This window comes from Manis javanica, chromosome 2 (assembly GCF_040802235.1).
Source record: "Manis javanica isolate MJ-LG chromosome 2, MJ_LKY, whole genome shotgun sequence".
NCBI classification, from domain to species: domain Eukaryota; kingdom Metazoa; phylum Chordata; class Mammalia; order Pholidota; family Manidae; genus Manis; species Manis javanica.
In genome coordinates, this window is record NC_133157.1 from 3,401,917 (window position 1) to 3,414,679 (window position 12,763).

Sequence of the window (12,763 nt, forward strand, 5' to 3'; positions counted from 1 at the left end):
GCGCGGCCGGGGCGGGCCCGGCGGCGCGGCCCCTTTAAGGCTTGGCCTACGTGGCAGCCGCCGGAGCCGCCGACTAGCAGCGAGGCCGGCCGCGGGGCACTTCCTGTGGAGGCCGCAGCGGGCGCGGGTGCCGACGGGCCGGGCGCCGAGCGAGCGAGCGAGTCGAGTCCCCCGCCGCCGCCATGGGCCAGAACGACCTGATGGGCACGGCCGAGGACTTCGCCGACCAGGTGCGGCCCGCGGCGCGGCCGGCCCCCTCCGCGAAGCCCTCCCCGGGTTCCCGCCCCGGCCCCAGCCCCCGGCCGCCCCCCGCGCCCGCCGGCCGCCCCCCGGGCCGCTCCCACCGGAGCGCGCCGCCCCTCCCCCAGCGGGCGCTCCCTACTGGGCGCGCCGCCCGGCCGGCCGGCCGCCCGCAGCCCCGGGCCTGCGCGCGGGGCCGGCGTGGGCCGGGCCCGGGCCCGGAGCGCCCGTCCTCTTCCCCTTCGTCTGCCGCGGTGGTCCCTGCGCGCTCCTCCTGCCGGGCGCGTTCAGGAGGCGGGGTGGGAAGCTCTGGTCCTGAGCGGGGGTTGGTCAGGCTGGAGGCCAGGGGGTCCTCCCGGAGGAAAGGGGGCGCCTTGGTCTGCATCCCAACTACAGAAAGCACTATTTTTTTCCTTTTTCACAACTAGATCGGACTCATGGGGTCCTTTTGACCCTTGCGTCTTCCCTCCCTGTTTGGACTCTGCCCCGGGATTGAATTGAAATGGGTGCCTCTGTACACAGACCTGGGAGGAGGGGAGGCCTATCTTCTGGGCTTTTTTTTTCCTTCCCAAAATGTACAGGTGGCATTCTGAGTAACAGGGAAGCTCTTGAAACAGGCGGTTGACAAAACCCGAGATGGACGGACTCAGATGCCGGAAAGGGGAAGGGCGGAGCTTCCAGCCTCTTTCTTCATTAAGCTGTTTGATTACTTAGTCCTGTGCCTTTAACTTCCAAAACGATCCTCTTATGTCTGCGGACGGTTCGGATGGTGTCTGGCCCAGTTGCCATTCTTTCCTTGGTTCACTTACGGTGTTTGTGACTTTGCCAGAGTTAAGTGTAGCGAGGCTAAATTTTTAACTTGTGGGGATAGTATTGAGTGCTTATGCCGAGGCCCAGGCTTATCGGAAGGCGGGTGTGTGTGTGTGTGTGTGATTTAAAGAAAGAACGAGTGTCTTCTGATCAAGTATGGGTGAACAAGATTTCCCGGTGTTCCCCTTGGAAGGGTAGTTTCTCACTATTGTGGTACCACTTTCTTGTTAGCCGATATTTTAAGACCACGTCTGGAGGAAAAAAAGTATAGTAACTGGAAGAAATTGTTTTTGCAGAGGTCATGGTTTTGTGTTTATAGACATAATTTGGAACTTTTATCCCTCAAAAGAACAATTCCTATCCAAAAAACTCTCAAGAACCAAGCAGGCTTTGTCAGTTTTCTTTGACATAGTTTTCATGGCCCAATTTTATTTCCCCAGGTAGCAACTCCTTACTAAGATAGCTCCTTTTAACCCAGGCAACTATGAGAGCTTCATACACTCACTCTTCAGCCTGGAAAACCCTGGTTTTGCAAGTACATTTCATAATCAAATCTAGATAAAATGTCTCCAACCAAGGTGCTGCCCAACTGTCAGATGATAAACTCTCCTACTGAAAAAAGTTCAGCTCTCTTTATGTAAGCCTTTATCTCCATGCATTTTGTTTTAAGTGAAAGAAGCAGAATCTCGGAACTGGGAAGGCCCTCGCACAAAAACACGGCCTGCACCAAGTCACTGTGGGAGTTGAGGCCAGCTGAGGCTCCTGCACTGGCCTGGGGCCACGGCGCTGGGAGAAAACCCAGTCTGCAACCTTTGGGCTAGTGCCACGTGCAACATGCTTCTGAGGCCTGGTGTTCCTCCTGCGGCACAGAGGAGGGAGAAGCACCCCCACTGCAAAAGGGCCAAGGCTGGGCTGCCAGGCAGTGCAGGGGCCCTCTTGGCAGTGGGAGAGGGCATCAGCAGCACCCCCCGTGTCCCTCTGTGGGTGACTCAGGAGGGTTGCAGCCCTCGTCTCTTCAGGACCAAAGTCAGGAGGAGCATCTTCTGCCACGGGCAGGCTTGGCACAGGAGGAGGACGAAGACAGATAACAAGCAGAGCCCAAGTGATGCTCCCTGTGGACAAAATCTGGCCATGCTGGGATGGTGCTTTTGTTTTAATGTGGATCCACACAGTATTGGCGCTTTAAGACAGTACTCGGCTGGCAGGGGAGAGATGACGTGGTCACAGAAGTGGTTACCCCCAGACCAGGCTCCTCTGCTGCACTTAGGATGGGCTGATCCGTGCAGTTTATACACCCCTCCACCCCCCACCCCCCGTGTGGGCAAGTCTCTACTGGCAGGTGTCTGCTAGTAGGGGACTGTGTTCACACTCTCCCCTGACAACAGAACAACAAAGCTGCTAGTGACCCAGGTGCTGAGAGGCCAGGGTTTTTAAATGAAAATGATCTGATTTGAAGGGAATGGGGAAATACTGAAGTCAGTGATCAGATGCCACATACTCATCTTTTCAAACCTTCAAGAAGCAAAAACAAGAATGAAGTGACAGGATTTGACCAGAAAGTCTGGGCTACTCAGAGCATAACCTCCGAAAGTTAGGATAATGATGCTGAACTCCAGCTGTGCCAGCACTGGGCCACTCCTCCCTACACGCTGCTCGGGTCACCCTCTGGGCCCGGCAAGGCTGGCTGTGGTGTCTCCCATCTTCAGATGTAGAGAGGGAGGTTTGCTATGGTCTGGCACTGCCCATGGTGGCCTGAAGTCTTGGGGTCCTCTTGGCACCCTAAAGACTGGGCTCCAAAGGCTGGCTGTACTGGGACCTGCCCTTCAGGTCTCATGGGCAAGAGCACGGCTAAGCGGCCTGGGCAGCTCCTGCTGGCAGGCTCCTCTGAAGCTGCATCTCTGGCATTAAGCTCCTAGGCCTGGGCAGCCAGGGACAGTGTCCCCCTGCTCCCAGGAAATCAGGTGCTGGAGAAAGTGCTGAGACTACTCTTTGGGCTTGGCATCCAGAAGCCATCTGAGACCAGGTTGGCAGGGGCCAGAGACCAGTGAACTCAGCAACCCAAAATTATGTCAGTGCTGGCAGGCCGGTCCACACTGCCAGTCTGCAAAATGTAATTTCCGAGCACACCTATGCCTGTAAACAGGAATATTAGTGCTTAATGGTCTCTGCCTTATGGCTCATCACCAGGGTGACAGATAAGCTGCATGGGACCTTGCTTCCAGAGTGGCCTTTGGTATTTTACCTGTCCTTGGGCGTTGACAGAGCCGGTTCTGGGAGCTCTCCCCTCCAGCAGGTCCCTCTGGCCACTGGCTAGGATGGCTGCAGCAGGACGCCGAGCTGGGCACATGGAGCCCACAGGCATCGGGGCTCTGGATTAACAGCTCATACGTGGCTATTAGGTGTGGGTGGGGTTCTGGGGACAGTGGTGGGTTCTAAGCAAATTCCTCTTGTTCCTCTGCTGTCACCTTGCAAAAGGTTTCCTGCCTTATGCCACAAAGGAGTGGGGAGGGGGGCAAAGGGGAGCCAACTCGTCTTCCCTACTTGCTGATTTTAGATGGGAGGTTAAGAAAAGCCACCACACTCTAATGGGGAGTGGGCCATGTGGGAGGGGCAGTGGTAAGCGAAGCTTCTCCCGGAACTGACATGTCCTGTCACTGCTCGCCTACGGTTGGGTGCTTTGTCCCGTGGGGTTTTAGTAAAGAGCCAGGCCATCTCGCCAGCATAGAGCCAGTCAACACCTCTTCTTGGACCTCAAGGAGCGGCCCGCAGGGAGACTTGTTGGGGAGCCCTGGGGTCAAGGTGGATGCCCACGTGAGGCCCTGAAGTCTTGTACCAGCCTCTGTTTTTTCCTGACGTGAAGGAAGTTGCCCGACCACAGGTTATAATTCTCTGGGATGTGGAGGCTCAAGTTGTCTTTTGAGGAGAGCAGCTTCAGTCCTCAGCCATCAAGAGTGTCTGACCTGCCCTTTCCTTTCTCAAAGTTCTCATTAGCCAAGAATTGCAGCCTATTTTCCTCATTCCTTTTTGTCCTGATATCAAGAGAAAGTAGGTTTTCCTGTGTAGGCTGGAGCTGCTGGCGGCTGTGTGATGCCATCGCGGCATTCCCAGTTGTCTCAGGTTGGGTATACTTAGGTTCCTAAATCCCTGCAATCCTCTCAAGTGACCCAGTGTAAGTCAGGTCATCTCTCCATATCCCTTGAGCCACTCAGATGCTAGCACTGCTTGTGAACACATCATGCTGGGTTGGGAGGTCCTGGGAGACTCCAGTGGGGGGCCTGCCCACAGAGGGTGCCCCGCTCCTGCAGGCACCCCTGCTCAGGGCTCACCTCCAGCTGTTGCGTTAATGGGCTTTTTAGCACTCGGCCCTTGGTGGCTGCCGGGAGTGCCTGATTCCAGTGCTTTTCTCTGCTGTGCTGAGGGGACACTGGCTTTGGGATGCTGTCCCAAGTGGTGGCATGTGGGTTCAGTAACTCTCTGAACCACTGTAACCAACACACATGTAGGGAATAAGATGAAAATGGGTCTGGTCTCATGTCATCAAATGTGGTGGTTTCTTTTGTGTTCATTCCAAATGTCACAAGATGGCTGGTTGAAGAGGCTCTGGTGGGCCTGGCTTGTAGAACAGTCCCCCCTACACCCAGACCACGTTTGACTTTGAAAATCAGGCATATGATGGAGTGCAGAGCACAAATATCTGGAGTTCTGCGTTTTCCCTTCAAAGCAAAGGGATGTCTGGGTCTCTCCCTGTGCACAGGGATGGAGGAGTGAATGACCTCTGATGGGAAGAGTCTGCTGCTCTTTAATCCTCTTGACCCACTCAGATTAATAGTACAGACTCCTCGTAGAGGCTTTAAACTCTGTCTCACCTGGGCTGGGCTGGGCTGGGCTGGGGAGCAAATGAGCATGTGAAGGTGGTGCTGTCGGCTGGGCTGGCACAGACTGGAGCCCACAGGTCCGGGCCTGCTTGCCCATCTCCGAGACCACGGTGACTGACAGGGCAGACCTGGCAGTGAGCAGCTTTCAGCAAGTCGGGATCCCTCCAGAGTCTGTCTCGGCACTGCCTTTTGGGGTAACCCTCCCTAGGAGTCCCACTGTGGCTCTGGTCGCAGCCTGCCGGCCTCGCCACTGCTGCTTCCCAGGTGTAGACATTGAGCTGAAGCCCATGTCGTTGACAGAGCTTGGTGGGCCTTGACACCAGGGCCACTGCGTGAGAGCCAAGGGGGTGAGTCTTCTCATGAATGAGGGGTGATCACAGCGTGCTGGGCCTTTGGAGGGATCCAGGCCATGAGGCCCCACTGGGAGGCCGTGTGGCACCAGCCGTCCCCACACCTCTGATCTGGTGGTGAGTTGACTCTGAGCGCACATACGTCCTGTGTCTGCTCTGTGGACTCCTGAGTTCGCATGGAGTATTTGGGGCCTCTTCTTTTCCACAAGGTCTTTTCTCCTTCCTTCCTTCTCCTCTGCTTATGAAAGTTGGGAAGCACCTCAGCCACCATTGGTCCAGCTGTGTCACTTTGTAGGACAGATTGTCCATGTCATGGGGCACTGGCCAGTGGCTGTCAGAGCCGGGGTGGGACACAGGGCTTCCTTTTGATTGTGCTTCCTCCCATGTGCCCACTTGGTTGGGCATCTGCCTGTTTTTCCCTGACCTCTGCCAGTGGGGGGTCAAGGGCTGAGCCAACGTGCAGGATGGACACCTCAGGGTCTGGCTCGGTGGGTGGGAAGAGAATGGACACCTGGCTTGTAATGTCTCCCTCTTCTCCAGCTTCCCAGCTGAGCCGGTCTGCTGTGGCCCAGACTGGAGGACGAGGGGGGCTTCTGTGTGCTGACTGAGCCTCAGGTGACAACTGGAGGTGCTCAAAACACAGCTCATGAGCTATGATTGACAGTGCCAGCAGTTTTTAGGACTTTAAAGTTTTTCAAAATGTCAAAAATTAAACATAAACATTCATTTATTCAAACAGTAGGCTCAGTCGGCCCTGAGGGGCTGTAGCCTTCATTTGACCATCCCTCTGAGGGCACAGGCTCACGGGCACCCTTTAGACTCTGGCCTCCTGACACGTCACTCGTGGGCGGGTCCCCGATCTTTCTTCCAGGCTCCTGCTGCGTTACCATGTAGCGTAGGGTTTCTTTCCCTTTGTATCTCAGCCTTGAAGGGTTGGTCAGAGCGAGTGCCTGGGGACACTGAGTGGCGCTGGGCCTGTGTGTTTGTGCCCTGGCCGCGCTGTCACAGGCGGCATAGCACGCTGGGACAAGAGGAACTTGTGAATGGGTTTTCTTGCTGACATTCGCCGGTGATTTTACACATTTGAATTTTAGTGTGCTGTTGAAACAGTGCTCCGTCCATTTGTTAGCAGGTTTTTAGTTTGCTTTAGGCTTTACACAGGCTTTTAGAAAAATCCCAGAGCTTTCCAGCCACGAGCCATGCCAGCTTCGAGTGCGTGCACGGTTGCTGCACACCAGTCTGTGAGTCTGATCCTGAGCTCTCCAGAGGGGAGCTCATGCAGGGCTGGCCCGCCGGGCCTCTGCTCTCCCTGCTGGGGAGAGTCTGGCTAAGTGTACCCACGGGACCTCATTGTGTGGCTGGCTGGGAGGGATGTGGTGTCACCTCAGCCGACCACTGCCTGCCTTCAGGGGGCTGTCAGCATCACTGGGTGGCTGGGAGCCAGGGCTCAGCCGTGTGTGACCAGCAGGCCAGGCTAGCAGCTCTGGGTGACCCCTCTCCCCTCTGGGGTTGGGTTTGCACATTTGTAAATGAGAGGTCATCCTCAAGGGGGTGGGCCAGTTTTGTCCCCCCAGTGTCAGCATTTTCAGTTGTCATAACGAGGGGGGCTGCTCGTGGCATCTAGTGCATAGCCACCAGGGTGCTCTTCACACCATTCCACGCGGGCAGCCCACAGTAACAAACGGCCAGCGCCAGTGCGGCGTACGCAGCGGGCAGACCGGCCTGTCACAGTGCCCTCACCTGAGGGCAGGTGCTGTGTGTCTTGTGGCCATGGAAGAGTGTCATGGCCGCCACCTTCGGGGCCTGTGCGTCTCCGGGTCATGGTGCATGCAGGCCCGCAGGGCGGTGCTGGGGGCAGGTGCTGGGGCCCCCTCACCTGGGTTCTGTGGCCCCGCAGTTCCTCCGAGTCACGAAGCAGTACCTCCCCCACGTGGCGCGCCTCTGCCTGATCAGCACCTTCCTGGAGGACGGCATCCGCATGTGGCTGCAGTGGGGCGAGCAGCGCGACTACATCGACAGCACCTGGAGCTGCGGCTACCTGCTGGCCTCCTCCTTCGTGCTCCTTAACCTGCTCGGACAGCTGAGTGAGTGGCTCTGAGGTGCACCAGGCTTCCCTCTCCAGCACCACGGCCAAGGGGGCGGCACGTAAACTTGAGGGTCCTCCTTCCCCTCCTTCCAGGGCAGCGAGCCAGGCCTGGGAGTTGGTGCTGCACTATGTTTGGGTGGGCGCTCCGTGTTCAGTCCTGGGCTCACGGCTTTGGAGCGTGCTGAAGAATCACAACAGGGACCCGTCCTCTTAAGTGCCCAAAGCAGGAGATGCTGGAGACCAGGTGACCTGGGTGGGCAAGGAGCCAAGGCAGTCAGAAATCAAGGGGTCTGGAAAGGGTAAACAAAGGCAGAGGAAGAAGAGCGCGCCTGAGACCAGCATGCGGCTCCTGTTGGCCTCAGGTCTTTATTCTGCTCCAGACAGTCTCCTGATGAGCGCCCTCCCCAGCGTGTACGTCTCACAAGAGAGGGCTTGCACTCTTGAGCGTGTCCTGCAGCTCTCCCCTGCAGAGCCTGATGGACAGCCCTTCTCTGTGACCAGGGGTTCCCTTTCTAGAGTAGTGTTTTGATAAGTCAGTCCACTTGACGTGTGTGTGGTCTGTGCCTGTCATTAACTCTCCCAAAAGGTGCTTTCTGCTCAGGTAGGTAGTTGGGCCGCCGCCGCTCCAGAGGGCAGGTGAAGGGGCCTGGGCCCCGCCAGCAGCCCCTGATCCTGCCCTTCCCCTTTCCAGCTGGCTGCATCCTGGTGTTGAGCAGGAACTTCGTGCAGTATGCCTGCTTTGGGCTCTTTGGAATCATAGCACTGCAGGTAAGTGGCACGGGCGGGGGCTCACCTGTCCTTACTCTGGTTGAATCAGCTTCTGCAAAGGCTTGTGCGGGTTTGGCCTCACTCCTTCAGCCATCCGAGTGTCTCTGCTGGGACGTTTTTTCTCCTCTGAGAAGTCACTAGATTTTCCTCAGTGCACGCTCCTGGTCGGCATCTTCCTGAAGGACAGCACTGTCCTGAGCTGGAGAGGCTGGTGCCCCGAGAAGGTGCTGAGCTCCAAGCACCCACCTTTGGCCATTTTCCTGGGTGTCTTTGGATAAGAGGCAGATCACCTGGTGGCTGCAGCTAGGACATGGTCTTACCATTTTACTCCACAGAACAGAATACCTAGCTGTGTAGATGATCTGCTCAGGTCTGTGTAGCTCAGACTGCTTTGATCTGGGCGAGTGGCCTCAGAGCCACAGTGCTTCGCAGAACAGCCTGGCTTAGCTCTGGCAACGCAGGTTAGTAAGCAGGGGGCCCGCCAGCACGCTGAGCACGCTGAGCAAGCCATCGTGGGTCAGGCTTTGGTGCCTGACACCGTTTTGTGCCTTCATTCCCACCTAATGCTGGAGAATCCCCTACTGCTACTAATTTTGTAGAGACACAAATTCGTTTGGAAATGCTGAGGCTCAGGTTTTTCTGTTTTCTCTGATCCCCTCAGACGATTGCCTACAGCATCTTATGGGACTTGAAGTTTCTGATGAGGTAGGTGCAAGCTGGGTGGCGTACTGCTCGTGTCTCTCAACTCAGTAACTGTCGGTTGGTGGAAACTTCTTTGGGTCCAAGCTGAGCTCTTAGAATCAGTAGTGGATGTTGGCAGAACCTTGTCCATCTTCGCCCAGAGCCCCTAGAACACAAGTGAGGATGAAGTCGTTGCTCCTGACCCTGTATTTCACAAGGGAGGGGACCCAGCGGGTCCACAGGACAGCTAAGAGCGGGCCCGGTTCTGAGCGTGTCCTGTTACCAGTGTGAACACATTTGTGCTACAGTTGAATAAGGCTTCATAGGACTCCTTCCTGCCTGCCTGGTCCTGCTTGGTTGGGAGGGAGGGGCGTAAGGGCCTTCCTGGGCTTCTGCCTGGGCCCCCCCTCACCTGGCCTGTCAGCATGTGGAGGGCCGGGCGCGCCTCAGTGACCAGCCTGCGTCTCTGTCCCCAGGAACCTGGCTCTGGGAGGCGGCTTGCTGCTGCTGCTAGCCGAGTCCCGTTCTGAGGGGAAGAGCATGTTCGCGGGCGTCCCCACCATGCGGGAGAGCTCCCCCAAACAGTACATGCAGCTGGGAGGCAGGGTGCTGCTGGTCTTGATGTTCATGACCCTCCTTCACTTTGACGCCAGCTTCTTCTCGGTGAGTGTTCCTTGTTCCTGTCTGCTTGACAGGTCTGGCGTCTGTCCGAAAAGCGGTGCTGCCTCCCCTCCCCAGTTGGGTGCTAAGCAGAGCTTGAGGGGACACGGGGATGAGTTGGCTCAAAGGAAGCAAACCTTCCAATCCTATTAAAAGAAACAAACAACTGGCAAGCTCTCATGTGCTCGGAAGCTGCCTTCGGGACAGATTAAGTCCAGACTCCCCCTGACCTTGCTGGCGGCCCCGGTGCCCAGGGTGCCAGCCCTCCACGGAGCCCACCGGGGTTCTTCCTGGCTCTCATTTTCCTTGCCATTGTCACTCTGCTTTTGTGTGCCAGATGTTGGGGTGCAGGCGAGGAGAGCTCTATCCTTGTCCTCTGGGATAGAACTGATGGGGTACCCTGGCACTGCAGGCGAGGGAGGAGCTGGCTCTCGGCAGCCCCGGGCACGTATTCGGGCCCACCAGCCCAGACCTGGGTGTGTCCTGGTGAACCGCAGCCTGTTAACTGGCGACCTCCTTCTGTTCTTCCCCAAACCTTCAAGCCTTGGAGTTTTCCTCTCTCCACTGCCCCCGCACTGACTCCCTGACAGTAAGGCGGCCTCCAAAGCTGAAGCACCGCCTCTTCGCACACCCCTTGGCTCTGTCACCCGGCACATACTTCCCTGACACAGGGCAGGTGACACTTGCCCATTTATAAATCATGTCTTCTCTTTCCTCACACTGAGTTTGAATTCCTTACCTTTCGACCTATGCAGATTCTGCAGAACATAGTGGGCACAGCTCTGATGATTTTGGTGGCCATTGGTTTTAAAACCAAGCTGGCTGCTTTGACTCTCGTTGTCTGGCTGTTTGCTATCAACGTGTATTTCAACGCCTTCTGGACCATTCCCATGTATAAGCCCATGCATGACTTCCTCAAGTACGACTTCTTCCAGACCATGTCAGTGATCGGAGGCCTGCTGTTGGTTGTGGCCCTGGGTCCCGGGGGCGTCTCCATGGATGAGAAGAAGAAAGAGTGGTAACAGACCCCTCCCCTGCCCAGCTGACCCCTGGCCATTGAGGACTGGCTCAGGGTGGATTCAACAAAACTGCCAGCATTTATGTATCCTCTTCCCTTCCCTCCCTTGGTAAAGGCACAGATGTTTTGAGAACTTTATTTGCAGACAACTGAACATCGATGGCTAAACCTGCTCTGGACCCACCAGCTGGCATCTGGCTGTTCAGAGCCAACCAGCCGAGTTGGTACCTGCCCCCCAGGGCAAGGCCTTGGCTTCTGGGACTGAGTGGCTCCACTGGCCGTGGCCTCTCTGTCCTGTTTTTGTCTTTTGGGGGGTGGGGGGCCTTCAGGCTGTACTGTGAGCAGATACAGTTGTGTATCATTCAAAGCAGTCTCCCTCTTATTTTCTTAAGTTAACCATTTTTACTTAAAACAATGATTTGGGATTGCCCAGCCCAACATCACACACTGTCAAACTCTGGTTTAAAACTGCACCAATGGCTTCCACGTTGTTTCTGCCCTGCATTATAATATTTAGAGGGCCAGGGGAAAACGTTTAGAGACCGAAACCCAAAGAACAAGGCAGTATTAGAGGGGCGGCTGAGGCGCCATTTTATGGGAAATTAATTGATCAGAAAGTCAGCACAGGTTTTTATGGGGTTGTACCCCAGGAGCCTTAGCGACTCAAGGTGGGGACGGAAGGGCCAGAAGTCCTCGGGAAGTGCACCCCGGGCCCAGAGGGACCTGCGTGCTGCCCCAGCCTGGCACATAGCTGCCAGCTGGCCGTGCAGCTCCACGTGGCCGGCTCAGGAGGAGCAGCTGCCGCCGCAGGGCAGCGTGGTGATGGGCCCCCGACCAGTTACCTCATGCTGGACCTTTCCCCGGAGCCACGGCTGAAACCCCGGACAGGACTCCAGCCTGGCCCAGTGCCCGCCCAGCTCTTCTCGGCTTGAGGGGCTTCTCCCAGGCTGCGTGGCCTTCACTTCATTTTCAGGAGGCTGTTGCTTGCTCAGATTGTCTATTTGCTACGCTGAGTGCAGCCCAAATTACTTTCTATGGTTTGTGATGCCTTACTGGTTGGATCTTAAACCTGTATTTAAAGTTTTCTAACATTGCCTTACACCGCGTCTCTCTTCTTGGGGGCGTGAGCGCTTGCGGCAGTTCTCTGCTTGCCTGGGTTGTAGCACATGCCATGAGGGGAGTCGGACATCTCTGTGCTTCCCACTGGTCCCCCCAGGCCCTTATGGGGAAGACCAGCCTGGTAGGCCAACCAGACTTGGGCGAGGACTGTCTCAGGGCTTGTCTTTCCTTCTCTGGCTTCATCAGCCAGATGTGCAGGCCCAGAGCCTGTCCCCGGGGCTGCTGGGGCCTGTCCAGAGCCAGGGAGAGGTGGGGAACCTCCCCGGTCCCGTTCAGCTTGCAGGCGGGGCTGAGGCTGGCTTTGGCTCACCGGTGCTCTTAGAACCTTACCTGGTTCTGAAGCCTGGGCCCACTAACCCGAGGGGAGCAGTGGTGCACCCCTCCGCACACCACCTTGTGCTCCAGCCCCAGTGAGGCTCACCCCCAGGTGTTCCTACCCCCTCCCCTGATGGCCTGCTGCAGGCCTCTGGCATTTATAAGATGAAGCCGGGGGTCGAGGACAGAGGGCTTTTCCACTTCTGATCACTCAGATGCCCATTGCAAAGGGCGGTTTCCTACTGTCAGTGTCAGCAGACATCTCTTGGTTGTACCCCCCACCGCCACCACTTCCCACTAACAGCGTGACAGCCCTACAGAACGTCCCTCTCCGCCAAGCCTGGGTTTCTCTGTGGCACTGTTTCTGGCAGGGTATGTATGGGTCCCCCTCATCCCAGGCCTTCGTTGCTTTGTGGAAACGGACTGACCCAGGTGCCGAGGGGTCTGTGCTCACCGGGCACCCTGGATGTTGGAAGTGGGTGCCACCTCCCCAGCCCTGAATGGGCTCACTCAGCCCTCCCCAGCCAGTGCCCAGGAATGGGGTAGATGCCTTTGTGGGGAGGAGAGGAAAAGATGATCTACCAGTTGTTTTTGGCAAGACAATTTCTGAATATTTTCTTGCTTTATGTGGGAAATAGGTATAAATCTCATTTTATGCTGTATTTTATATCTTAGTTGTGTTTGAAAACGTTTTGATTTTTGGAAACATCAAAATAAACAATGGCATTTGTTGTATGCCGTGTGATCCTCCGCGTTGTCCAGCCGGGTGGGGCCTGGCCAGCATCTCCTCAGCGTGCTACAGTGAGCCGTGACCCCTAGGCTTCGCTGGGGACCACTTAGG

General features: G+C 56.5%; 1 protein-coding gene across 1 annotated transcript; it reads left to right on the forward strand.

Moving 5' to 3' along the window:
* Positions 1-47: 47 nt before the first annotated feature.
* On the forward strand, positions 48-12,657 carry SURF4 (surfeit 4). Its single transcript, XM_037007785.2, has 6 exons — positions 48-230; positions 7,173-7,359; positions 8,053-8,129; positions 8,791-8,834; positions 9,287-9,473; positions 10,226-12,657. The coding sequence occupies exons 1-6, from the start codon at positions 183-185 to the stop codon at positions 10,490-10,492; spliced, it is 810 nt and encodes a 269-aa protein (XP_036863680.1). The 5' UTR covers positions 48-182; the 3' UTR covers positions 10,493-12,657.
* Positions 12,658-12,763: the final 106 nt, after the last annotated feature.

Coding starts and splice junctions, on each gene's coding strand:
- SURF4 (XM_037007785.2), top strand. CDS start 183: ATGGGCCAGAACGACCTGATGGGCACGGCCGAGGACTTCGCCGACCAG. Junction 8,130..8,790: donor TTGGAATCATAGCACTGCAG/GTAAGTGGCACG, acceptor TGATCCCCTCAG/ACGATTGCCTACAGCATCTT. Junction 9,474..10,225: donor TTGACGCCAGCTTCTTCTCG/GTGAGTGTTCCT, acceptor CGACCTATGCAG/ATTCTGCAGAACATAGTGGG.